We start from the raw sequence: 25384 nt of genomic DNA, 5'->3' as shown, positions 1-25384 counted from the left end.
GTTTATGGAAGGACTTAGTCCGAAAAGAGAGTGAGTATTTGAGGAGAAAGATTGCAGAGATGAAGAGCTCGATGCTTTGGAACTTCGAGAAATTCTAGCGTCTGCGGACTGATCTTTATATTGCCCCAAAGTCATCGTGCCGATGCCGGGGCCGATATCAGATGCCGTAGTCCAGTTCAATGAATGACTATCTAAGCAAGGGTCTGTCCACATTCACCACGACGTTGCGGTTCTGTAAGCGAGATGCTAGGCTCTTGGCAGCATGTAATGGAGAGCCGTAGGGGCAACGAGGCATACTACTGAATTTTGAACTAAAAGTCCCTAGCGGTCCATGGTCGATAGTCTTGATGGAATGGGTTCTCTCAATGGTACGGACTACCTTCATATTACTTTTGTGAGACCTAGAGTTTCCCAAGCATCAAGATTTGCATCCGTAGCATAGGATTTCAGCTTTACAACACTATTCAACATGAACAAATAGAAAACCAGGAGGCATCATTGAAACATTTCTATTTCTTTGCAAATAAGAGTTTAAGGTTGTTTCCCTGTCCATATCCAAGAGAAATCAGATGATGTGCGGTAGCTGAAGAAGCATTGGAGCTGTAAGTGACCATCAACTAACCGAATCCAGCAGGTCAACGCGCCAATAGAACGGCCGCATGATGCTGAGTGGAGAGGGACACGACTCTATCGACAGTGGCTGTGATATGCTCCGACCGACCGGGCCTGAACAGACCCCGCAAAATTCGAGTCACGGTGGCCGAGGGAACCGGAATGTTTGGATAATAGAGCATTCAGCAATTCAATATCAAATCCCAAGGTCGTTTTCGGTCAGAGAGCAGCATTGAATACTATCCAACTGATATCGACAGCGCCATCATGACATTGACTCAACTGTAAAGCGACCCGCAATGGCAATTGTCAATGGAAGCACGCAATGACACACACCACACAAACTCCAAGTCCCGTCGACATCAAACTATCGCGAAACCCCCTCTTGATTATGCCCCAAGTAAATTGTCATTTTCACATCATTTCCGGGAATCAATATGTCCGAAGTCTTCATAAGCTACCTGACATGAGAGTCAAGACAGCCAAAGAACGGAAGACCGGAAGACGGAGGAATTGTGAAGGCAGTCATCCTTCGTTCTTCCCTCTGGTCTCCCGAAGAATGACAGAAAACTCAGCGACTAAGTCTCGCGAAACAGAGTAACAAACTTCATCATATGGGAATGATATAGCTTGATGAGTTTGGCTCTCATAGGTAAGTTCATGTCAATTGCCGTTCTCAAATCTTAATGCGGCGAGAGTCTGGATTTGGTAAAATATTTACTCTTGCGGCCCGTATCTACTAGCTCTCGTTGACTGTGCATCTTCTCTAATCGTTACCAGCTGCAAGGTGTCAGTAGTCTGTAGGATCTCCGCCTGAGCAAATGTAACTATACTTGCGGGACAAAATAGCCGTCTTTCAGCACCCTCCTAGTTGCTGCATTTGGGGTGGATTAAACTTACCTCCAGCACTTCTCGTACCACTGACTCCTCGGGCGCTAGATAGAAATAGAAGGAAATACTGAGAGATGGGGAACACGTTGCGGCGGGATAAATTAATCATGAGTAAGACTGAAGTACGTAGGGGAGAAAAACACGGAAATCTGCCATCGGCTAAAAACGAGCAATAGACCAAGCCCTTTTAGAAGATGGCAACTTCCTTCACCAGAGATGAGCTGAGAGTCTTATATTGCTCATAGAGCTATAAGTAACACGACTTTCCTAGCGCGTCGTGACTGGCGCAGAGATGTCAAAAGTCACCAGCCAAACCCCGCGTTATTAGCTTCCTGCGTAAGTCCAGCGTAATATCCACTAGCTACTAGCCTCCATCCACGGCTCAGCCTGCTCGGTCCAAATCTTTGAGACGAAGCTGAAACAGTCATCTTTACTCAAGTGACTGCACGTAGGCCTGAGCAGCGCTACAGTCGATGTGGTAGGGGCATCACTTGACGTATCGTACTTCCGTCTCACTTAATCATCAAGTGTCAAGATGCCTTTCAAGGACTCAGAGTGTATGAATAGATAGCTGCTGCTCTGCGTGATAGACTCTCGGAGATATCCCTGATGCCGGGACGCGAATGACCCCCGGCTGAGAAGTCCCAAGAAGATGAACGGTCTTGCGAACTTAATTACACGTATATCCAATGATTCCCCTCAACCCAAAGGGACATGTTATAGAAACATATTGGCTTAGAATATGTCGTGTCTAATTTGCGAAAGAAATCTGGTAAGGTCCGGCACCGCGAGTGAAGTAGCGGTTCAAATCGCAGTCCGCTCCAGGAGCGAGAACGAGGCCCATGAAATCATTGTAGCTCTCTTCGATACGAACGCGGATCGACTTGGTGCCTCTGTTCTTGAAGTTATAAGTGATGTCGTCGTCGCAGTCGCCTTCCGGATCGCAGGAGTCCCTGCTCTTCTGCATCTTGACGGAGATGGTTGTTCCGGCCCAGTCGTAGTTGTTCGTCTGCCCAACTCTTGTCGGCGCCACGCGATATTTGTTGTGCAAGTAGGGTCCGTCACCGCCACCGCCGCGAGGGCACTCCGCTGCGGCGCTGACCATGCCAAGGATGGCGAGGAAAGAGAGGGAGGCAGAGATTTGCATCGTTGTAGAGACTGTGGGGTTTGATCTGTTGGTTTTTGGTATAAGTCTTTGTATCATCGAGGCTTCTTTGGTGATTTACTGACTTGTAAAAGAATGGCAATGTAGTTCTGTTAGAAGCCTACTAATTAGCGTGATGTCGAGCAGCTGATGGAGATAGGTTGTTGACTACCTTACCAGATTCGAAGGGGCTCACAAGCAGTACAAATACCCAGAGATACTGGTGTATAGTCGTCAATTCTACCGCATATTTCAACGACCTGGATATCACTATAGGACGACGTCTCGGATCAAATTGGCCGGCATCATAGCTTGAAGCTTGTTAGATGGAAACTGACTACTTACTCAAGGCTGTGACTACGCCTCGCTTTCGCATGCAGAGCTAGCTCGAAAAGATAAACTCGACAAGCCTCATTCGCTTCGGATACATTGCATTCCTATAATCCCAAGTACATTGGACGTCACCTTGACCAGTTCGTCTGTTGTTGCGACTTGTCCAGTTAGTCGCACCAACTATCGGCCGAAGGCTTGGCACCATGCTAGTGCGCGATTTTGACTTTGTTGTACTATCATCGTGAGATTTAGGTCATCACAGCAATGACTCGTGCCGTAGTCAGCTCGAATTTCTGCTCGAAGCGGACCTGAAGCCCGGGGCCGAAATAAGAAGCGAGGCCCGTCATTGTCCAATTGATCACGTCGTGCACTTACGACAGACTGGTTTCTGAGATGGTCTTCCATCGACATTGAAGACTGTGGCTTTCAGCAGTGAGCGAACGAAGAGGCACAAAAAAGAAACTTCCAAGGACCACATCATGGCTCTGTGGCCTCAAGAGATCTGATGTATTCAAGGTGCCCTAGCGTCATACTTCTGCCTTGAGTCCAAGCACTTTACTGACTTCTTTGGCGAGGGTCAACTAATATAATCGCTCTTACAATCTTACTGCCCTCCCGCAGGCAATGCGCTCTCTGACTCATGTCGGGGATACATACGTGTAGATACGCGGATAGCTCCATATTACGAGGCGCATTTAGCTTTGGTCCGTGAACTCAATCTACCAATGGCTTTCCCATCATCGCAATTGTAGTCTTCTTCAAGGGATCATTTCCGCCAAGTGCCGGCCATCATTGGTCCGAGGCAGCATCAGTCTGCTCCAGCACTTTCCGCCTGGCATTAAAAGAAGCAAGTATTCGTAAGTTAATTGCGTTAATTTGCGCCGGGACATCACGGAATCCATATGATTCGCCAGCCTGACCTCAGGTAAAGACTGGACACTGCGACGTTAAGGGCCATGTCAATTTAAAAATTGGATGTGGGAACTTATTCGCTTCGAGACGCAGTCTATAAATGGGACTAAGCAGCCAAACTTTGGCACAAGTATGTTTCTCTGACCTCAGTTCAGAGGAAGGAAGGGTATTTACTCGTAATGCTGACAAGATTAACGAGCGCTTTCCGAGAGCACGACTTCATCAGGTCTATTTTCCACCCCCACCAATGAATCATTACTCGATCGCGGGCGCCAAAGTGACGACAGCCCAGTGCACCTGAGACTTCTCATCCTTCAACGGCGTCCAGTGCGTGACGAACCTCTCATCGCCGCGGAACAACGCGCTCCTTCGAGTCTGTAAACGGACCTCGACGCTGATTGGCGCTCCAGTGCGAAGGGCGTTCCGTACGCGCGTCTTGTAGTCGGACTGGTGGTTGACCATGTTCTGCTTGAGGAACCGGAAGACCTCCTGGCCCGCGACCAGGCCGACGGTGTTGTTCGCCGGGTGCAGCATTTCCAGGACACCTTCAGAGTAGAATTTGATTATGAAAGAGTCGTAGCTGACAATTAGGTACTGGGACGTTCATGTTAGTAAGGGTGGTTCGCTGCTAGAGGATAGCAAGCTCGGTGGGGTGGGAGTAACTCACTTTTGAATAAGCAGTGTAAAATTCCTTCATCTGTGCGCTCAAGTCGCGTCCTTCTAGCTTGTGCAACAACTTGCTCTCCATGCCCGGATCGGCGGCGATCCCGTTGGGCACATGGTCATCGCTGACCTTCATCCCCAGGGCTTTCAGGAATGCTTTTCGAGCCGAAGGTTGAGAACCTGCACGATGTAAAGGTGCCGGCGGTACCTTGGTATCCTGGGTTTGAACGTCGTCATTGGTAGATGTCGACAGAACTCTCATCACGTCTGCGTTGCTATGAATAGTCGTTGAGCAATTAATCTGGCCGCCGATGAAGAATGCCAGTTTGCCGGCTTCGTTGTAGAGTGGGGCTGTGTAGGAGGATCAGGTTAGCCTTAACAAAACTTGACTTGAGAATGTATGTGTGCGCATTCGAGTGCCTGTAGCACGATCCTAGGGTAGGATTGCCGCATTCTCAGCCAAGTTTACATTTACTTACCGACATAGAGCAAGTTCCAGAAAGGATCTCCGTTCTTCTTGTAGTTCAGGATGAGTTCAACAGACTCCTTTCGCTCGTCGATCGCGTTCTTTAATCGTCGGACAGGAACGCGATCGGTATGCGCACCCTGGAGGAATCTACAGTTTCGCGGAATGATTTCGGGTCTAGTATAACCAGTGACTTTGATGAATCCATCTGAAGCAAAGACAATTGGGTTATCTGCAAGACTTTACTCAGGAGTTAGCATGCGCACGAGACAAAGAGAGTCATGGGAATGCGTCAAATTACCCAGGATTCGTCAAGCAGAAGCAATCACCGAGTCCTTGATAGCTATGTCGGTTGGTAGCTAAGGCTCTCGTTGCGCTCAGTGCCATCTGGTAGCGCACAAATCGAGGATAGATATCTAGGAAGACATCCTGTTCAACGCTCTCTTGAAGATCCGTAAACAGTGTTTCCATGGACGGAAGCGTCTTCGTAACCAACGACTTCATGTTGCCATGAACGGACTTTCTCAGTTCCCCATTGACGTTGATCTGCTTTGACGAGTCGTCGGCAAGGAAGTCCTTATGGATGCTCGTCATAATCCCTGCTAGGTCATTGAGAACAGTTTGGTATTGCTCGACCTGTAGTGCGAAGGTGCCGTTAGTGACGATGCTTTGAGATACTGCACTGATGTAATAGCCTCTCACCTTTTTGAGAAATTCAACACTTTCGCTGCAGAATCGAGCTTCGCTAAACTTCAGCAGTTGGTGCACAGTCGTCGGGTTATGCAAGACGACCTGAAAAATACCAGGTCCGAAGAAATCAACAGTACGGTTCGACGACCCGTTGCTCGTTACGCTATGCTTCGAAATAGATTGTCTCGAAATCGAAATAGAATCATCGCTCATTGCCCTCCGTGCCGCCGTCGGCGGTCGATAATCTGACGTCAGGGTCGAGCCCCCGAGGCCATTCTTCACGCTGTAGTCTAGTGCCTCCTCCTCCATGTCGGAGTACTGCTGCTTATTGTACGTCTGCCTTCGAGCGGCGCGCGATGTCTGATGCGGGCGTCTCTGGCTGATTGGTGGAGGCTCGGCGTCGAGGTACAAGCGATGATGATCAAGCACCGGCGTCCTGAGCTCTCTCTTGTGTGCGGCGAGGGCTTCGGCTGCTCGAGATCGGGGAGGCGGCTGCGATGATTGACGCGACGAGGTTCTTGAGGTGGTCGGTCGGCCGCGAGTCTGGCGACTTTGCGCCGCCGGCGGGCGGGAATCTTCCGTAGGTGCGTGGATGGCAGTGACGGGTGTCGTTGCTATGCTTCGGTGCCCATGGCGTGTCTCATTGCGGTAGTCGTGGTATCCGTGGTCTTCTTCCTCGTCGATGGGGTCTTGATGCTGGTCCTCTTCCTCCTCAGAGTCGTCGTAGATGATCCTGCGTGGTCGTCGGCCTCCTATCGGGGGAGGTGTTGCTGATCGGACAGCGCTGGAGGATCGCACCATGCTCTGGTGGGAGAGCTCCTCTTCTTCTGCGACTTGTGCCAAGAGTCTCTTTGCGGCCTCGATCTCCTCGGCGCGCGGGGGTCGCTGCGGCGTATTGTAATCGTGTCGCTTGAGCACTCGTTCGGGGCTGTCAATGCTAGCTTGATCGGGACGAGAAGACTGGCGTGGAGGCACAGCTACTGTGTCCCTGTCAGACTTTGTGTAAAGCCGCCGTGGTGGTGAGTAATCCCGGGATACGATGTCTGTCCGAGATAGAGGACGGGAAGGGCGACTGAGTTCCGTGCTGTCTCTCGCTGAATGAGATTTCCCATTTGCCCCCGTTGTCCCATTTCTTTCTTGTCTTCCTAAGGCCGTATCCCGTGGTCCATCGGAGTCCTTTCCGGTTCCTCCTAGCATCAGACTAGACTCCGAAAGAGACCGCCGGAACTGAGGTCGTGAATGTTCTTCATCGCTGTCTTCAGACTCTTGGCCAATGGTAATGCGCGCCGTCTCGATGGCCGTGGTGTCTACCCGTGGTAGGACCCGCGTAAAGAGCTCGTCGTCGATGGGCCCTGTGGGAACTGACTTTGCAGCGTTTCCGTTCCCGGTGCGAGAATAAGGCGGACCGTCATGATCGACGTCATAGCCAGGCGCCATGGCTTAGTGAAAGACTGCTCTATGGCGCAAAAATAAGAACGTCGCTTAATCAAAGGAGGACAATACTTTCTTCGCTAGTAGCGAGAGCGAAACCTGGCTTGTTCGGATGGCACGCGAATGTCTCAACTTGCCGCCATGTGAGTGGCCGTTTTCAGAAAAAGAAGGAAAAAGAAAAGACTTTCCAGAGAGGAACACAAAGAGGGCGTTTGGCGTTTTCTTGAACCAGCTCCAACTTGCCACGGAACCAACCCGCCAGGCGCAACCCAGGCCCCGGCAACAATTTGATATCTCCATCCTACCATGCACGCTCGAGCAGTCTCGTCCCAAACCACATTTCCGGCACTTGGCGTCAAGCAGGGGAATGCTCGCCAGGGCGAGAGGGGTTGGACCCATTGAAACCTGTTTTCGCCCTCCTCGAACTACTATGGCAGAGGAGCCTTGGTGATAGCGAATGGCTGAATTGAGCGCAAGATTGGACGACAGGGCAGAAATCCGTGGTCCAGGTACCTCGTTAGCTTGTGCTTGGACCGCGACTTGGTGGGTGTTTGGCTGGGTGTTGCTTGCAAAACAGGGTGACATTTGTCTCCGGAACCTGGTCCCGTCCCCGATTTTCGAGTCCGGCTGCTCTAGTATCGAGACGTTTTTGCATGAAGAAAAAAACTCCTGTTGAACGTGGTATCCCCACCATCCGAGGCTGTGTTTGCTGCTCAGGGTTCGGTGCTCCCTTTGCGCTAATTATCAGGCCGTTCTTGAGGCCTGGATGTCGTCCTTCTTCCCCAGCCCAACGGGGCGTCGGCATCGTTGCTGACAACTCGACGGTTGAGTCCCTTCATGTCAGGAACCCGGAGATTGTGGGGTTCGTCGGAGATGGGCGTCAACGTGCACATCACCTCGTGTTGTTGAACAGGGATTAGGAGATCACCGATACCCGAGGTGGAAACCTGTCATCGATAGCTGGTTCAACTGCTATCAACACGAAAACTAGGCTTGCTAGCAGACAATAAATGTGACCAGATCACGCCAGGTTCAACGGCGCTTGGCATTGTTACAGTATCGACAATGTAGATCTGCGTGATTCGCGATTTGCCAAAGTTTGTGTTGCGATTGTTACGTCCCGAGCATCTCAGAGCATGTTTGCTGCGACCGTACGTAGGATCGCCGATCTAGTCTTGGTCTCCAACTCGCAAACAATTCAATTCGGGTCCATCAGGATGTCCGCCAAGAGACTTTCTCTGTAAATTCTATGCACGGCAACATTTCGATCCACCTGCGTAGAGATGAAGCATGTTTGCTCCGTAAGATGGCGTTCTGGGACGGTTATTTTGCTCGGGTACCGGGAATGACGTGCCATTCGGCTTCTCTTGTGTCAATATCAGCCGTCGTTTATACCTCCAGAGTTGCCTACCGCGGTGATTGTCGCGATATCTGCTGCAATCTCAATCATCCGTCGGAGCCCGAGCGTCCTCTCCCTCTCAGGCTCTCAGCCAGATGGCCGTGAGATGAATGGTGACGCGGAGGATGCGATGTAACCCTGCACACATGGATGTGGCCCTGTGGCCAGACCATTGAGTACTACATGACGACACGATGATGGGGCTCGAGCGTTGAAGAATTGTTTGTTGGCTAGCGAAGGATTCGGGCTGGTAAACATTTCCGTCCCGCAGCGCCCAAGCTTGCTAGCTTCCTCTCCGGGCTAGTTGAGAACCCTCTTGTTTTGGCACACTCAAGAATCAAAAGATGATGTGGAAGTTTGACTCGACGGAGCAGGATCCGGCCAGCGTTTCCTTCTTCAACATGTGCCCTATCCCAGCACTGGAGTCCCTGGATTTCTGGGATCAGACCTCGGTCCGACTCATACAAACTTGCAACTCGGTAGGGATGGGTTCGTCTCAATTTAGTTGATCGGGGCGTGCGCAATATCAGCCACGGAAAGTGGGAAGATTGACCAATAACATGAGCTTGGAAATGGAGCTTGGGTCCAGTCTTCATGCCCAAGTGAAAATTCCCGTAAAGTGACAGCGGCGACCAGGAAGGTCAATGCAACCTTCCCGGCGCTTGTGTGACAGAGCAAGAGAATAAGCATCTATCCACGATCGATCTAGAAAGTGAGAAGTGACCACCCGTTTTGGGGACAAAGGAAGGATTACAATGACTTTTCGCGGGAATCTACCCCAAGTCAGCGAGGAGCACTCAAGGTAGACGCATTGTTTCATTCACCCGATGCGATCGAGTCCTCTTGAGTTAGACATTATGGTGGTAGACTACCTCATCTGGGATGGAGAATCGCCACGAAATGCCTTATCGAAATTTCATAATGGTTTCTCAGCCTGCTACAGCCGTTCAAGAGTACTGTGTACATGTGGCCTCCACAAGACACTGCCAACCTATAATTTTAGAGGAGGCTTCCTGCTATTCGCACTTACTTTCCCCGATCCGGTGATGCACGTTGGTGAAGTCGTTTCAAGCCACAGTGCTCCCAACGTTACGGTTGTGTTATTTGACATGACCGCTGACACAGAGGATTGAACAGACACCTTGACGGGGTAATTCAACTCCGAAGACCAGCACTATCTTTCGCTGACCTTTCAGCATGTATTTCCAGCCTGCGTGATCGGAATACGAGTTATGACCCTACCTCGGCCGATCAATGTTAGCATGCTATCTGGCCCTGAACCCTCTCTAAGCTTTCAATGAGGGTAGAGAAAGTACGAAGCCAATCACAGGTTCGACGACGTTCATGTAGCATAGACCTTGTTATCTGATGATAAGACAGAAAGTAAGGCCCTCGAGTGCCCAGCGCTTTGACCTTGGATTCGAAAGACCAGGCTAGTCGACATGTGATATCATATCTGTGTGAAGGACTATGCCATGCGCCGGACGACCATCTAGTGCAAGACTGGGACATCCCGACTGGAAAGCATAAAGCAGAATATTTGTTGATTTTCAGGTCTTTTCCGTCTGTCTGCTCTTGAACCGGCAATCTCGAATTCACAATGGGATTGTATCGGTATTTGTTAACACGCGTATCCGGTACAGCCAAAACCATGCTACCTTTCTATGCTCTGTGCAACTGAGACGCGCAGAGACCGCGAGCGAGCATTTGCGGTCACTTCCTTGCACTGGTTAGGAAGAACGAATAAGTACTTGTCTCTTAGAATTATAGCAGTCGCCTTAATCATCAATAGTATTTCGATAAGTGAGGAGCCAAGGGAAACGATCAGGTGTCCAGGAAAGCAATCAACCTACCTCACCTTAGTTGAGATATCGTGACTGGGGTCGAAGACTAATTCAAACGAAGAAGCGTGGTTTCGAATTCATGGGAGCAAAAATTTGTAACGATATCGTAGAGTCCAGGCAATGACTGCTGCGCCACTGGCGAGTGTGTGTAAACCGATGACATCTTCTAAATATTTATCCCCCGATCTCCATGGCTCAAAGATAGTTTGGTAGTGAAACGATCATCAATCAATTACAGAGATTCCTCGACAATGTTGATCCCCGTGATTTTGAAAGGTACGGTTGATAGGTTGGTGAGGGCAATGCAACCTAGTGTGGGAGCACACAATGTTTGTTATCAAGAGACCTTATTAAGAGCTGCCATATATACGCGCTACTTTCTTAAGCTCTATATATCGTGCTCTTCGAGAAGAAAAAATCGGCCATTTAGACAGCAGATGATCAGACCGCCAGAGATACCGAATTGCCTATCCTTCATGTGAATCTGGTCATGCTCGCGGCCACTAAGATTAGTGAACCTGCAAGTGCCCACAACCTAGTACAATGGAAATAAGGACCCGGTGATTCAGTACCACTACATCGCTGCTCATGACCCTCGTACTTATATGTATGATGAGAAGGCGTCTTCGCTCTCCAGTAAAGCTGCACTCGATGTGTACCTAGCGTGGGAGTGTTGCAATCGTTATCCGAGAATCAGTGCCTGGTAGCTCAGACATCATGTTCACGTTCAAATCGACATGTGTCAAAAATCGTGAGCCTAGGTCTTCAGTGGGGTGGGCTTCAGCGGCTACAGGGCTTGCAAGGCATCAGTGCGGTGCTGCGGGTACCTACTCAATTCCAGCTCTACTCTGTCCCCCCAGATGTTGGTATCTGCGCAGGTTGCAATAGTACGGGCTGGAGCTCCGAGCCTGAGAACAGGCGGGTTCTTAGTAACAGAGTCACATGATAGGTAGTCTCGAATGTATTTGTAATAATGGCCAACTTGGTCTTGGATGTGCGCAAATGTCAAGTTTCTACCAATATATAGCCCAGCTCAGACGTGATCGACTCTGGGCAATGAACCCTCCTACAGGCATGAAAAGTGGAAATCAAAGTCCAACGCCATTTATATGCAATGAGATGCTCTCGTGATCGTGATCAATCGAACTTACTGTTGGCTACCAACGTAAGTCTCACTAGTCGCGTCGCCGACAATGACGGTGACGTTGTAGTTGGACAGGGTCGAGGACGAGGAGGCGCCGTACAAGCTATACAGGCCAGCTGAGACAACGTACTTGCCAGCTGCGAGACCAGCAGGAATCGTGACCGTTTCGGTGATGTTGTCGAGAACATTGGACTTTTCTGTATCGTGTGTTAGGAAACGGCGGCAAAGTATCAGCGTAGCTGTCTCGAGAAAACATACCAGGTCCGAGGTAAAATGAGCCCAAGACGTTCTGGCCGAGAGTTCCGGGGTAGGCGGAGGCCTCGGGGGCGATTCCAAAGGCAATCGCGATATCCGCGACAGTCTGGATGTAGTTCTCAGTCTCGATGATAGCCTGGACCTCATCACCGGCCTTGACGGTCTCGGGGAAGGCGATGCCGTAGATGCGAGCGTTGGCCATGGCGAAGAGGCCGGCGGCGGCAGCGAGAGAAGCGCGGAACTGCATCTTGAGAAATTGGGTAGATGTTTGTATTAAGTTTAGTTGATTAGATCGTACAGGGTAGCTGCGATGTTTGGATATATCGGAAGTAAAGTTGCTTAGAGTATGTCTGACTGTAGGGAGAAGGGAATGAAGTAGGTGAGAAGGGGTTTGTCTGATGTTCTTAAGCATTTCCATCACAAACGTCAAATGAACGTTGCTAGAGACCCTTGTCGTCTGTACTCCCATGTCTATTTTCGTACGAGGCGACGTCAGGATCCCCAAAGAATATCTCCGTAGGCGAAAGTCGCCTGGGCATGACATCGTTGGGCGGTCCCGGGTCACCCGTGCCAGCCGAATGCACGGCTCCGACTCAAGCGGGTGGCGCTGCGGCTCGTGTCGCCATCGAAGCATTGTCTTAGAGCATGCTCGATGGCATGGGTAAACGGACTGGGCAGTTGGGCCTAGTGCATGATGTGAGCAGTAAGGTAGTACTCAGTACTCTAGAAATGTTCCTATTCGGTCTATTCTTGGTAGTCACCGCCGTTTCCACGGCGTCCGCCGCGACCAACAAGTCACTATATTTGCCTCGAAGTGCGAGGAGAAGGTAACTTGCCGGGGCGTCGGGTGCCGGGAAATTCTGGGGAGAATGCCATGATCGGGGAAAGGGGGTGGGCCACAGGGCGAAGCTGCAGGACACTAATCAAACTTTGGCCAAGTGCTCGACGCTGATCGGGTCGATCTTTATAAATAAAAACAACACTGGTGAATTGGAGGATGACAAAAGCTCGTATATCTCTTGCAAGGAGCCGTACTAGAGATGATGGCATTGGTCCGTTTGAGGCACTGCGCAGTAGTATTAGGGAGTTTGCTTTTCTTCGCCTCGGCTCGCTGCAAGTAAACGAGCCCACAAGATGACGAGAACGACGAGAACCGCCGGACTTGGCTTCTCTTATGTCCATCACGGTAACGTTTCAGCGGCAGCGAGCACCCTCACACGTCAGATGGTCCTGCTAAGAGTGTCTCCAGTTTGGACGGCGTGGGCGGGAAGCATGGCGCAATAGAACACGAGCAACAGGGCCGGGGAACCCAGCTAGGGAGAGATGCGCCACTTTAGGGGTCCAATTGCCTAAAGTGTGCGCTTGCTTCCAGCGGAAAACAATCGATCTCTGGCCCAGCTTGCTTGTTTGTGATTGAGTCTTCTTCAATGGAGCTGACATGTCGGTTCAATCTGACTTCATTCACATTGTCCTACATCATTGTGCATTCATCGAATACATTTTACACGTTGTCTACGGGTAGGTTTAGTAAATCACGTCTCTTCAACACAGCTCGGACAGGCGCGACAAGCACACTCTGCGGCATGAGTCAAGGAAACAGAAGACCGTTGCATTCACACAAACGTGTGTGTAATCTTGTAGGCGGCGCAAAAAAGTAGCCACGAAATGCTCGTAAAAAAGGCAAAAGATATTGTCGTCACCCACAGGATTCGAACCTGCGCGACCGAAGCCACTGGCTATCAACTCTCCAGGATAGAAATCCCAAACTAGCAGGCCAGCCCATTAACCACTCTGGCAAGGTGACTAACTGATTGTTGACATCTCACTCTCTTTAGTGGATAATAAACTATTCCACGTGGGGCTGCCTACGAAAAGCGATCCACCACAAGCCCCTCTGCTAATATGCAAGGGATATCCGTTAAATAAAGGCGACGTATGCATAAAGGTGGGTGACGCCTTATGCATGCTGTACTAAATCGGGTGGCAGTCAAACATGCAACAGATACATTAAATCTCCAGGCAGCACATGTTCTGTTACGGAAGACATATCGGGCTAAGTAACTTAATCACACCTGGCCTTTCCCAAAACTGAGGAGTACAATATGTTCACCACGATTGGTACCATTCTTTTGAGTTGTCCGTCCACTTGACCATCGATCACTAGATTGTAGATCTCGTGGTTGAAGCACCGCTATTTGCTATTGCTTGAGACCAAGTCGCAATGGGGGCATTTGAGTTTACCCATCCTCCACCCATCCTCCACCCATCCTTTGAAAAGCAATTTTATTTCACAGCGCGCAATCCGTTGTTGTCAACGATGTCAACCATTTACCGGGGAATCGTGCCTTAGTCTCAGCGTCTGTGATTTGTCTAGATTCTAGTCATTTCCTTTTTATGTGACCCGCGGAAGCATCATCTTTGTGTCTCAATCTAATTTTTCAAGGCGCTGGACCTGAAGAATTGAGGGTAAACGTCACGAAGCTCTCTTATATGACGAATTTGGAATTGGGAAGCCTGTATCTCGGGAATAGGCAACCCTTCTTCGACGAGATGGGCGGCCGTCCATCCGAGCTCTTTCGCGCTCTTGCAATTATCGTAGGAATCATCTGCAGGTTTTAGTACAAGTCATCTATTCATGAATGAGACCAGCGGTGCATCCACCGTGCCAAAGTTTTCGGGAGTCAAGAGCTTACCAACAAAGTAACAGTCTCCCGGGTTTTCAACCCCTGCCTGCTCCATGGCCCTGCGGAACATCTCCTTGGCTGGTTTGCACACGAATGGGTACTGGGCGTAGTCGCAGTAGGTCAGACCATCAAATAGGTCATCGATTCCAAGAAGTCGCACAACCCGCTTTCCGTGGTTGACGTAGGCATTCGTGAAGAGCCAGAGTTTGACTTTGTTGGTGTCGATATCCTCCAACAGCGCTCGGAGGTCTGCATCGGGCTTTAGGATGTCGTCGAGAGGCAACGCGTCATCCACCTTTGCGTTGAAGTCCAATGGGTCTATTTCATGATGGCGGGCTAAGCCTTCGATTGCCAGGCCGTATGTCTTGTAGTATTCTCTCGTCAATCTGGAGGCTTCCTCCTCTCCCAGTGATAAGTGTGTCTCAAAATACTGCTCGATAAGCTTTGCCATGAGGTTGTGGATTCTGTGACCTAAAGAAGAACGCTAGTGAGTCCATTTGAGCTGCCCAGAATTCTGGTGCGCGGAAGAATTGGTCGACTGACTTCTAGAGTACAGACAGTTGTCGATGTCGCTGTTCCCTAACGAGTCAGTATGCAACTATTTTTTGGGCATCTCAGCTCTAAGAATTAGTTAGGTATTGAGCTTACAAAAAGAACACTGGCTTACGAGCCGTAGCGCTTCCCTTTGTTTTATCGGCCATGATGAAGTTCCTGTGTGCAGTGGCTGTCGCTGAAATGTGTCCTTATTGAAGCTCTTAAATGCGGAGACCCCGCGCCGGAATGAGGTTTTGAGATTATAAAAACTGAAGTTTCGGAACACCTGCGAAGTCGCGGGAGCTCCTCAGCATCTATAAATGGCCTGCAACAGAGACTCGGACACAGTTTGGGGTTAGCGTCTCGGCGGGAATTGCCCTGTAAATCAGTCATTGGAGACCGCAGATCCACTGTGGTGTCCTGTGTCATGATGCGCTACCAATTCGACTCATTTCTCGCCAGGTTGCGCTGAGCAAAGCGACGGGACATGTTTGAGAGGGAGTCAAATCTATGATATCTGCAAGGGAAATTTTCCATCAAAGGAACTTAGACCAAATCATAAGCCTGTCATAACGTATTGTATGGGCACGAGACCATACACACAAGATGTTGAGTACACACATTCGGTCTATGACTCATTGTCCTGTCGAGAAATGCTAGTTATCGGGCAGGAAACCTAGTTTCAGCCCAAGGCATGGAAAACACGGTTAATAACACCAAAGTTGTAGAAAAGCGCCAAATGGGTAAGCGAAATCTATTAGGCATTTCTCCGTGAGTGTACCAAGAGATGCTATATGTAGTTTTTTATCTTGCCTTCATGGCACAACTACAGCACAGGCTCAAGGTATATCCACGTCCCGACCTTTGGGTGGGAGAAAGGAGATTCACCCAAGTCATGGGATTATCTTTTCTATTGTGTGGCCGACGTAACAGCATGGCAGGCATCCACATTCAAGGCAATAGGCAGCATATGTCAAGTAAAATGGTTAGTTGAAGACTTTTGTAAGCCAATATCTCTTGCACTTGTCTGCAAGGGTCAGACCCATGCCCAATTTATATACACTGAAATGTCTAGAAAACATGTACAACCGAAAGAAGGATATATGCCACGCTCGTCTCGATACATAGACCAATATTCACTTCAAAACCACATGAGAGATGAAGTTGTGGTAGAAGTGACGACGGCCGCGAATGTCAAGTCTCAACAACTTACTAAAACACACGTATGATTAGCAATAGCAATCAGAGAGATCTATAGTGGTACTCACAGCAGTTCCGGCGCTGTTGAAGGTAGAGCCGATGGGGCCGACCTTGATGTTGGAGAAGATGACGTTCGAGTTGGGGGCCTGGGACTCGACATCGGCGGGAACGCCAGAGTCGGTGCCGCAAGTGCCGCGAGCGGTGCCGGGGCCGGTCTCGTTGGTAGGGTAGGTGGAGTCCAGCCAGAGCATGTTGGAGTGGTGGTCATCCCAGACAGACATGACGAGAACCATACCCTCAGAGAGAGCCTTGCCCATCTGCGCAAGACCGCCCTTCTGCGCAAAGACGTCCTCATCGCCGAAAGCCTTCTTCTGGGCGGTGCAGTAGTCCGTGGTGATGGAGTTGCCCTCGACGCCGGTGATGTCGGACTTGGAGTTGGCAAAGACCTTGCCGTCCTGGACGTAGAAGCGCTTGATGTCGGTGAGGGCGCCGCCGGTCTCGACGAACTGCGTGACGACGGTGATCTTCTTGGAGGTGTCGATGGCGAACTGGGAGCCCTTACCGTAGAAGGTGGTGTTGCCCTGGCGGTAGCTGTTGAAGTCGCATCCGTCGGGGTCGCACTGGCCGGCGTAGCGGGTAGAGCTGTAGGTGCCTCCGCAGGCGTCGCCGTTGCAGCTCAGCTGGCCGACCGTCTCGCAGGGGTGAGGGGTGTAGGCGGTGGAGACGGAGTTGGCCTCCCAGATGTCCATCTCGGAGCAGCACGAGCCCATGTTTCCGACGCCGGCGTTGGCATCGTTGGAGGAAGGCACCCAGCCCTCGACGTTGGCCTTGCCGTCGATGAACTTGAGGTCGCGGGGGCACTGGCTGTCGCAGTAGCCGGTTCCATGGGAGGCACCGGCCTTGTTGGTAGGGAACTTGGACATGCCGCCATCAGCGTCCATGGAGACGAAGTACAAGGCGCCGTTCAGACCGCACTATGATCGACGTGTCAGTCAAGCTGCTTCTCTACACGTTCTTCAAACGAAGTTGGGGCTTTCACTTACACCAAGGTTGGAGACATCAACGTCAAAGGTGAACTCCTGGCCTAAGAGCTTGAACATTTGGTACTTATCTGTTCCGTCCATGAGGAACATGCGAGAGCCAATGTTCTTGCTGTAGGGGCCCTGCTGGACAAACTTGAGGTTGAGCGCATCGCCGCTGGTGGTGGCGCCGTAGGTGCCGGAGTAGTCGGCTCCGTCCAAGCAGCACTTGGAGGCACAGTCCTCGCCGGTGGTGCAGATGGAGGTGTCCCATTTATTGCCTGTGTAGCAGTTGGTGCTGCCGTCGGTCTTGTGAGTCCAGCGCCAGTTGGCATCCACGGTGACGGATCCGTCGACCTTGGTGCAGGCGCCGCCGGCCGCGCAGTTGGACCAGGTAAGCGCAGGCTTGGTCTCCGCGTTGAGCGTGCAGACCTGCTGCGCGCGAACAGCGGCCACGAGGGCCGTGAGGGCAGAAACCTTGGTCAACATGGTGGTGATGAGATATCTTCGGACGTCAAGTCGGTAAAGAACGGATGAGAGAAAAGAGTGTGTAGAGATGATCAGACGGGTCTGAACATGTAAAGAATGAATTGAAATGCCGGAAAAGAATGTCGCGAGTGGCTTGGGATGAGGAGACGAAAGCCAAAATGTGCGGATGGCCTCGGAGACATTATATAGACTCTCACATACTGTTTCGATCTCCCGTTCAAGGTTAAACTATCATGAGATGGTTGCGCTTAGCCCCTCCTCTTTCCACTTCCTTCCAAACTGCTTAATTTCCGTCCAGGGGCTTGGGAGCTCCTGCGAGCGGCTCGGAGTGAGTCGTGATGCATTCAATTGGGAACAGTAACCCGGGATGCATCGATCATTGGAGAGTTGATGATTGTCTAGTGGGCCTGGATAGGCAAGATCGGATGTCTTCCCGCCTTGCCTAAGTCTGTAATGAGTGGCCCAGGGCAGGTGGGATTGGACGAACGTGGTCAGAGTCCATTACTTGGAGACTCAGAGAGACCAAGGCAGACCAAGCCTGCTGGGCGAAGCTTGATCCGGGAGGGGCGCAACTTGGCTCTCTTGGTTCTCTTGTGGCAGCCGTCTGCAACATATTGATTAATTACCACAAGGTCCAAAGGGCTGGTGACGCGGGGATGGGGAGTCGGTTGAGCGAGTTAGCACAGCACATGTTTGCCGCAACCCGTCGTAAGGTGACATCGTGGGTCTTCTCCGCAAAGTCAAGCAAAGCCAAGTTGGGATCTATGCAAGGGGCACCCGGGCGGAATATCTCCCACCGCTCTCCGTTTGGGAGAAGCGTCTCCATGCGATTGGACGAGTAATATCCGCGGCCCCTGCTTGCACCGGAGGACACGGCATTTATTGAGCATTACCGAAGCTACTGATGCGGGTGTGACGGCGTCAACTTACCCCAACAATCAACTTATGTGCGGCACTGGTAGTGCTAGTCTCAGTTAGACTAGCAAGCGTGGCAAGTTATCGATGAAGAGTTGCTTGTTCGGCAAACTGGCGTGGGGAGAAAATTTCCAACCCCAGCTCAACAGCAATATGTTCTAGTTTGCTCCGTCCGCTCTGCGATTAATAGTGTATGCCTCAATCTCTCTCACTAGGAACTCGGCCCATCATCGTGCACAGTCACCAACGTGGGGTACTGAACCGCCGACATCCGGTCAAAGTTGACAATGCCCTTGGGTCTTGGCCCACCACTTTTAGATTCAACCGCAACGAAATGTAACCAGACCTTGACCGTTATGCTTGCAGCTGCGCCTAAGGAATCACTATGTCTGACGAGGAAACAGAGTTGAGTTCTCTTTATCCCATTCCTCAATCTTCCCCCTTAGTCTAATTTACTTTTTGGCCCCCTTTTCCTAGTCAGGACATGCCTGTTTCGCGGCTTCATACTGCCGGGAGTGGGGCCGTGGGCCCACGGAGCATCGAGCGGAATGACGGACCGTCAAGAACAGTCCACCTATCGGAGTCACTCAGCCGAGTGCGGTCCTGGTCTTCTCCCGAGTACGGCGCTGCTCAGTTGAGGTCTACGGATTCATTACGTAGTTAATGCGACTCTAGATACCCATATCTTCAATCTCTATCTCGTGCAAAAGTCCTATGGTTTCTCCAAATTTCGGGCCCTGGGAATCTAATGCATGCAGAAACCCTTGAGAGCGCTAATATTGTTGATTGCATGTTACGGAGGGTATTGTACCGCACTCTTGGATTGTCAATGATCAGCCTCAATCACCTTTACCCGCCTCTAGCGCGCCTCCGGTGTGAATGCCGAAGCTTTGCGGCTCCGTGTCTGACGGCTTGGCTTCATCTTGGTCATGAGAGAAGGTCCATGCTCGCGTTGCCATCCAAAAGAGAAATTAGCTCGGAGATGGTATGCTCGGTCTCCACTCACCAACGGCTTGGGATCTCGGAGCCGAAATGCAAAGTCATTCAGACGTAGTCCCATTTTGGCATGGATATCGCATCGTCTCAAGGAAATAGATCTTGAACTATACACTAACGGAGCGTCAAGTCGCACGGTCAAGCGGCTTTGGGTTAAATGTTGGTGAATAGCGAGCATCATTAAGCTTCGTCCCACACTATCTGAACGTCGAGCCGGCAACTCGGGTGGAAAACTAGTAGCAACTCTAGGTCACGGATGCTACCGCGCCGTTGGAACTATGATTCAGTGAGGAGATGAAGCTTATCGAAAATAGACTGTTCAAAATGTTGGGTAGTGCTGCAGTCCATGAGAATATGAGTATGGTGATCTAAGCCTCTTCCACAAAGTATGACATCAGCAACGTTCTGAGCTTATCAGGTAGGAAGATAAGACTTGCCACAGTCGCGGACCCCGCGATGAAGGTCTAGGCTCGAGACTTTATATCCTGATCCAAATTCGACTTGAGGGGGCGAGCGCAAGCTGAAGAGAGACCCATCAAGAGAGCAAGTCTGGCCAACGAAACATCCCTCTTTGTCAGTTCCTTGTCAGGCTGCGCGTTGAAAGTCAATTTTAAGATCGGCCGTTTGTTTCGTCAGAGAAAACCCCCGACTCTTGATTGCACCACCCACTGTAATGGTGCAAGCCCAATGAGTCAAGGTTGACGTTCAGAAACAGAACGGACAATCATGCTCAGCAAATCAAACGAGCAGGAAAGGTTGGTGTGCAGTGCAGTCGTGACTGACTCTCTCATCTCACCGGGATCTACTGTGCATCCTTCGTCGATGAACTACCGATTGGACTATATGAGCAGACGAGGGGACAAAGTTTTGCAACCGTTAGGTTTCCCCAGTCTGTCGTCGAAACGGTTGAAACCATGACTGATAGAACAGACGCCGAGCGATCACCGACCATCAACCAAGTTTTTGGTTCTACATTGATGGGATTCAGCAACAACGAGACGATTCTTGCGATGCGTGAGCGACAGAAATCTGCGTGATCTTCTCAGCAACTTGCAGTTCTTCAATTCATAGTAAATGTGAATATCAATAATGTGGAAGAATGCATTTAGGTCATTATTGACTCTCAATCATATGCAAGGTACCAACAAACTCTATATCAAATGCAGACGGACTAGTCCATACAACACACTTGACACGGAAACTTTCAATGCAACTAACGACGGTAACGAAATTCAAAAGGTAGTGATAACTAAGCTTTCGAGGTTACTCAAGTTTGGCAGTCCCTCCCAGTGTCCACTGAGCCGGACTCACTGAGGGGGATCTCCATGCTTTCCCCCGCGAGCTAACGCAGGTCCTGAGGATAATGTCCAGACTCATCGCTGAAGCCAAGAGATCCAAACCCGCTTGTAAGGCTTAGCATATTGCAATAGTCAAACCTAGCGGAAACGTCGCAGACGCAGCGCTTCCCCTCGAATCACATAAGTGGAATCATTGGCATACACACGTAGATCAATCACTTGCGGAGGGAAAGTCTGATTATATGCACTGCCAAGAACAACACCCACACCAACACACAGTCATGGGTTATCGTTCGTTAAGAGGGGTTCTTAGAATTCATGGTATGCAATATGAAGCCGCACGCTTTTCCGTGCCTTAAACTCCCCGGTCGAAACATTGCGGATACCTACATCGCACTTTGGAACATCTCTTGTGGCGGACCATTTGTCTGACATTCTTTCCTATCACTCTGCAAAAAGGGAAATAATAGGAAACCGGAAGTAAGTGAACACTGAACGCTTTGTTCCTTCTGACCTGCCTTGCTTGTATCAGCACCCGCGGTATTGCCACATGCTTGTAGCGTTGAACCCGCCGCCTCGCATTCCCAACTGAGCAACTGCATGTCTCCCCAATCGTACGACCATGCGCCTGGTCTTATCCGGCCGGCCCTGCATCGCTGACTATCCGTAGCATCTGTGCGTTTCAGCACGGGACTCTTCGAACACGGCGTGGTTAATGGGGTGGGAGGCACAGCAGGGAAATAACGGGCTATGGTTTTTTTAACACCGGGCGAAGGGAAAAAAAGACTCTTGGAACTCCACCACGTCGGTTTCAGGAACGCAAAGTCAAGTCTTTTTTAGGATGCACAGCTCGGCTGCATGCCCCGGCCTACTGCATACTGGCAAAAACACCCGAGTGAACGCGGAAAGAGGAAATTCTGCCTCTGTGCGAGCGTCTCGGATTCGTCGTCATTGCCAGATTTGGTTGGGATTCGGCGGTTTGCTGTCAAGTCCCCTTTCACCATCATGTTAGTGTTGTTCAGTTGTCACCATCAAATTATTGCAACGGAGCACAGCAGACGATTTGACATCAAATCATGGCTATGAATTTTTTTTATAATGTGTACACACAAGTAAAGAGTAAAAAAAAGATGTATTGGGTGTAAGAAAAAAGACTCGCAACCGCTCTCCAGGTCTCCGCAAAGCAAAGCAAAGTAAAGTTTGCTGCTTTCGCCCTTCTTCCCAAGATTTGAGTTCGCCGCGGTTTTGTGTGTCTCTGTGCGCTCACTCAACAAAGAGGATTGTACTTGTAGAGACTTTGTATTAGGAGGGAAAACCACAATCTTTTTGACGATTACCACGTGAAAAAAGGGAAAGAATTGGCTCAGAGCGTTCGTCTACCGTCAGCTAGCAAAGAAGCTGAAACTTCTCTCAATTCTAAGAAGATCCCCTTCATGGCATGACCTCAGGCTGGAAGTCGGCACCGGGCACGACGTAGCGCTTGGCCCATCGAAGGGATCCGCTCTCCTCACGCTTGGCGGCTCTGCCACGCTTGCCAGCCCGGCCCTTGCCGCGTGCACGTCCGTTGCCACCGGCGTTTCCGGCATTGCCGGCGTTACCACCGTTGTTTCCAGTGTTTGCGTTACCGTTGCCAGCGTTGGCGTTGCCGGCGTTGGGGTCAGCGGCAGGGGGAGCAGCAGCGGTGTTGCCTCCGGTCTGGCTGGGGCCGGTGTTCTCGACGGGGAACTCCTTGACGGTGACGGGGGGAGCGCCCAAGACCTTATTGGCGGCGTCAGTGGCGGCCAGCTGTTCGGGGGTTCCGTCCTTTTGGTTGGCGGCAGCGGCGGCGGGGAAGTCCTGAATATCCTGCTGAACCTGCGAGAGAACACCCTTCAACTTGGCGGCGGTCTGAATGTTCTGGGGAGTGTTCTGAGTAGGAGTGACATCGGTCTGCTGGACGGGGAAGCAGCCACCAAATGGTCCGGCGACGGCGTTGTTACGGCAGCGGACAGTGCAGACGTTTCCGGTAGAGGCTGTGAAAGTCATATTAGTTTTGATATCAGGTTGACGATTCGGCGTGTTCAACTAACCTCCAGTGCACTTCATGTCAGCGGGCATCTTGACAGTGACGTTGAACTGCTGAGCCTTTGCCTGGGAGAAACCGTTGGTGCCGGGAACATTGTTGGTGACCTCGAGAGGAATCTGGCCGGTGCCGGCGAGCGAGTTGCTCGTCTGATCCAAATCACATGAGAAGGGACCAGCACCGTCGGCGTTGACCTGGTGGATAGTGACTGTGACCGTGCCGCCCGCCTTAACCTGCGTGACCTGGTTCGCTGCCAGGGCGTTTTCGGTATTCTCGCCAATGTCGATGTTGCCAGCAATCTCAGTGCGTCCGCACTCGTTGACGACGTTGTTGTTGATCTCGGCATCGCGAATGATCGTGGCGTCCTGCTGGCAGGGGTTGATCGTCGTGCAGTTACGGGCAATGTTCGGGTCGACTGGATATTAGGGTTAGTATCAAAGATCGTGATATCCTCTTCCCGCTCGTTCCCCTTTTGCGCAAAACATACCCAGGAACCCGACACTAGCAGGTGAGCCGGCGTCTCCCTGAGCACCGAGAATGGCAGCGTGGCCATGGGCAACGGCCAGGAAGGCCGAGCCGATTACAATATCCGTGAAAGAAAGCATCTTGTCTCGCAGAGACTAAGTCGGAATGTGCCAGCACGATTAAAGGAACGAAGTGAAGGGAGAAGTGAAAAGAGAAGGAAAAACGGAAAAGCCCGGTGAAAGAGCGTAGGCGCAGAGGAGGATAATATGATGTGTGGGTAGAGAGAAGGGGAAGGGAAACTTAAACACGAGACGAGGCCGTGAAAAGGTCGTCTTATACGAAGGCTCGCGGTCAAGGACCGAAACGACGCAAACACTGCCAAACGTCGACCTGCCCATGATGTACGCTGATCTGCTCAGATCATCTGCAACACCTCTTGTCGCAAGGCTGTGGTGCTGGGCGGAGTCGCGACCTAACCCTGAACCCGACGTATCTTGGCAGATGGAGGGTAGGGGACTGAAGGGGGTGGTGGTGGTGTGTGGTAGGGGGAGAAAGGGACGAGCCATGGAAACTTGGAGGGTCAGGACCTCACTCGAGGTTGAAGTGGATGAGAGTGGCCACCAGTATGGGCAGTAATAGCATGGCCAACATGGTCCATGTTGCGGTGCAGTTCGCGTTGGTTCGAGGCCTGGTCAAGCGGCTGGTAGCGAGGCGGTTGGAGGAGGAGGAGGAGGCTCACATGGGGGCACGATGGGGTAGAAGTTCAGTGACAGTGGATCTGAAGGAGGGTTTTGGCTCATGATCCCTGTTGATTGACGGACATAGTGACGGCGAGTCAACCGCTAGTTTTCATAAACGGCGACTAGCCGTGTTTGGCAGGGCCGAGACAGATGGAAAGAAAAAGGTCGGACGATTACGCGCTGGGGGGGCGCTGTTCTGAAGAGGCGAGCGTGTTTCATAGAGCATTAGGAGATTCCATAGTAAGCAATTCTGACAACGGCAGCGGACTGCAGACTTCCTAGTCGAACAGTGTCGACGGAGTGGAGGACGGGAAGCCTGGCGAGAGTTGAAAGGTTGCGGTTTGCTCGCTGAACTCTGGACGCTTTGAGCAACGATTTCGCATACGGGCCCTGTTTTCTCCCGGGGGTCAGCGCTGTCCCATTCGTCTGTTTCCCAGGATAGTCCCATCTCTTCTCGGCCCAAAGGGGGTCACAGACTCGACGAGGTGATACAGACGCCAAGAACAAAAGCACCAAAGCGCGCATACGACAGCCAGAAGCGGTGCCGCGGCGAGACGGGCGAGGTGAGCCGGCTCTCACGCTCTCACACACTCTCATCACTCTCATTCTCTGGAGTCTCCCAGTCTCGCTCTTGGTTTCTCTCTTCGCCTCCTTACCCCCCTCCCCTACCATCACCCTTCTCCTTTCGTCCCATTCCTGAGGCCTTGACGTTGACAGGCGCAAGCGTGGGCTCTTCCCGACGCGGGTAGGAAGCAGAGAACGTGGGAACTCGTCTGGTGTATTGCCCCTATCCTGAGACTCGCGCTCGGAGACCGGCCGAAGGCTGGTCGCCATTGTAGCCCAAAAGGAGCCACGGACGCGCGACGGGACGGGTAATCCGTCAGATCCAACCCAGATCGTGGCGTCCACGCTAGTCCGACGGACGAGAAGATGGGGGAACAATTTGTTCAGCTGAGCCTCATTTTCGCTTGGTTCATGGTGATCAGCGCTACTGACAGGTAAGACGAGCGAAGTTCGGGAGATCAACTTCGACTCGACTTGCTTGGTATGTAGCCAAGACCACTTAGCTCCAGTAAAGAGCGTGGAGAGAGAGTTGGAGTGCAGTGCATCGAGCAGAGGAGCCCTACCGATAGTGAACTCTGTTCTTGGTGAGTCTGGGGAGCAATCTATCTTCTCCCACCGGCATCCCCGTATGCCA

At 51.2% G+C, this 25384-nt stretch overlaps 7 protein-coding genes across 7 annotated transcripts; all 7 read right to left on the bottom strand.

Moving 5' to 3' along the window:
- Positions 1–2254: 2254 nt before the first annotated feature.
- CPAR01_12749 (uncharacterized protein) lies at positions 2255–2650 on the bottom strand (the record flags this gene model as incomplete). The annotated part of the gene is made up of 1 exon (XM_060497004.1): positions 2255–2650. One exon carries the CDS (start codon positions 2648–2650, stop codon positions 2255–2257), a length of 396 nt encoding a protein of 131 aa, XP_060344537.1.
- Positions 2651–4147: 1497 nt separating this feature from the next.
- On the bottom strand, positions 4148–7148 carry CPAR01_12748 (Aureochrome1; the record flags this gene model as incomplete). The annotated part of the gene is made up of 5 exons (XM_060497003.1): positions 4148–4486; positions 4560–4906; positions 5035–5261; positions 5323–5657; positions 5724–7148. 5 exons carry the CDS (start codon positions 7146–7148, stop codon positions 4148–4150), a joined length of 2673 nt encoding a protein of 890 aa, XP_060344536.1.
- Positions 7149–11532: 4384 nt separating this feature from the next.
- CPAR01_12747 (uncharacterized protein) lies at positions 11533–12031 on the bottom strand (the record flags this gene model as incomplete). Its single annotated transcript, XM_060497002.1, has 2 exons — positions 11533–11726; positions 11788–12031. 2 exons carry the CDS (start codon positions 12029–12031, stop codon positions 11533–11535), a joined length of 438 nt encoding a protein of 145 aa, XP_060344535.1.
- A 2183-nt stretch (positions 12032–14214) lies between these two features.
- CPAR01_12746 (pyrimidine 5'-nucleotidase) lies at positions 14215–15169 on the bottom strand (the record flags this gene model as incomplete). Its single annotated transcript, XM_060497001.1, has 4 exons — positions 14215–14390; positions 14478–14939; positions 15012–15040; positions 15117–15169. 4 exons carry the CDS (start codon positions 15167–15169, stop codon positions 14215–14217), a joined length of 720 nt encoding a protein of 239 aa, XP_060344534.1.
- A 1062-nt stretch (positions 15170–16231) lies between these two features.
- Positions 16232–17710, bottom strand: CPAR01_12745 (glycosyl hydrolase family 7; the record flags this gene model as incomplete). The annotated part of the gene is made up of 2 exons (XM_060497000.1): positions 16232–17176; positions 17246–17710. 2 exons carry the CDS (start codon positions 17708–17710, stop codon positions 16232–16234), a joined length of 1410 nt encoding a protein of 469 aa, XP_060344533.1.
- A 4640-nt stretch (positions 17711–22350) lies between these two features.
- On the bottom strand, positions 22351–23586 carry CPAR01_12744 (uncharacterized protein; the record flags this gene model as incomplete). Its single annotated transcript, XM_060496999.1, has 3 exons — positions 22351–22931; positions 22989–23396; positions 23469–23586. 3 exons carry the CDS (start codon positions 23584–23586, stop codon positions 22351–22353), a joined length of 1107 nt encoding a protein of 368 aa, XP_060344532.1.
- Positions 23587–24411: 825 nt separating this feature from the next.
- On the bottom strand, positions 24412–25020 carry CPAR01_12743 (uncharacterized protein; the record flags this gene model as incomplete). Its single annotated transcript, XM_060496998.1, has 1 exon — positions 24412–25020. The coding sequence occupies one exon, from the start codon at positions 25018–25020 to the stop codon at positions 24412–24414; it is 609 nt and encodes a 202-aa protein (XP_060344531.1).
- Between the last annotated feature and the right edge of the window lie 364 nt (positions 25021–25384).

This window comes from Colletotrichum paranaense (assembly GCF_030867605.1).
Source record: "Colletotrichum paranaense strain IMI 384185 chromosome Unknown Scaffold_11.1, whole genome shotgun sequence".
In the NCBI taxonomy this organism is placed as follows: Eukaryota; Fungi; Ascomycota; class Sordariomycetes; order Glomerellales; family Glomerellaceae; genus Colletotrichum; species Colletotrichum paranaense.
The sequence above is the reverse complement of the archived record's forward strand: the minus strand, read 5'-3'. Positions and strand labels throughout refer to the sequence as shown.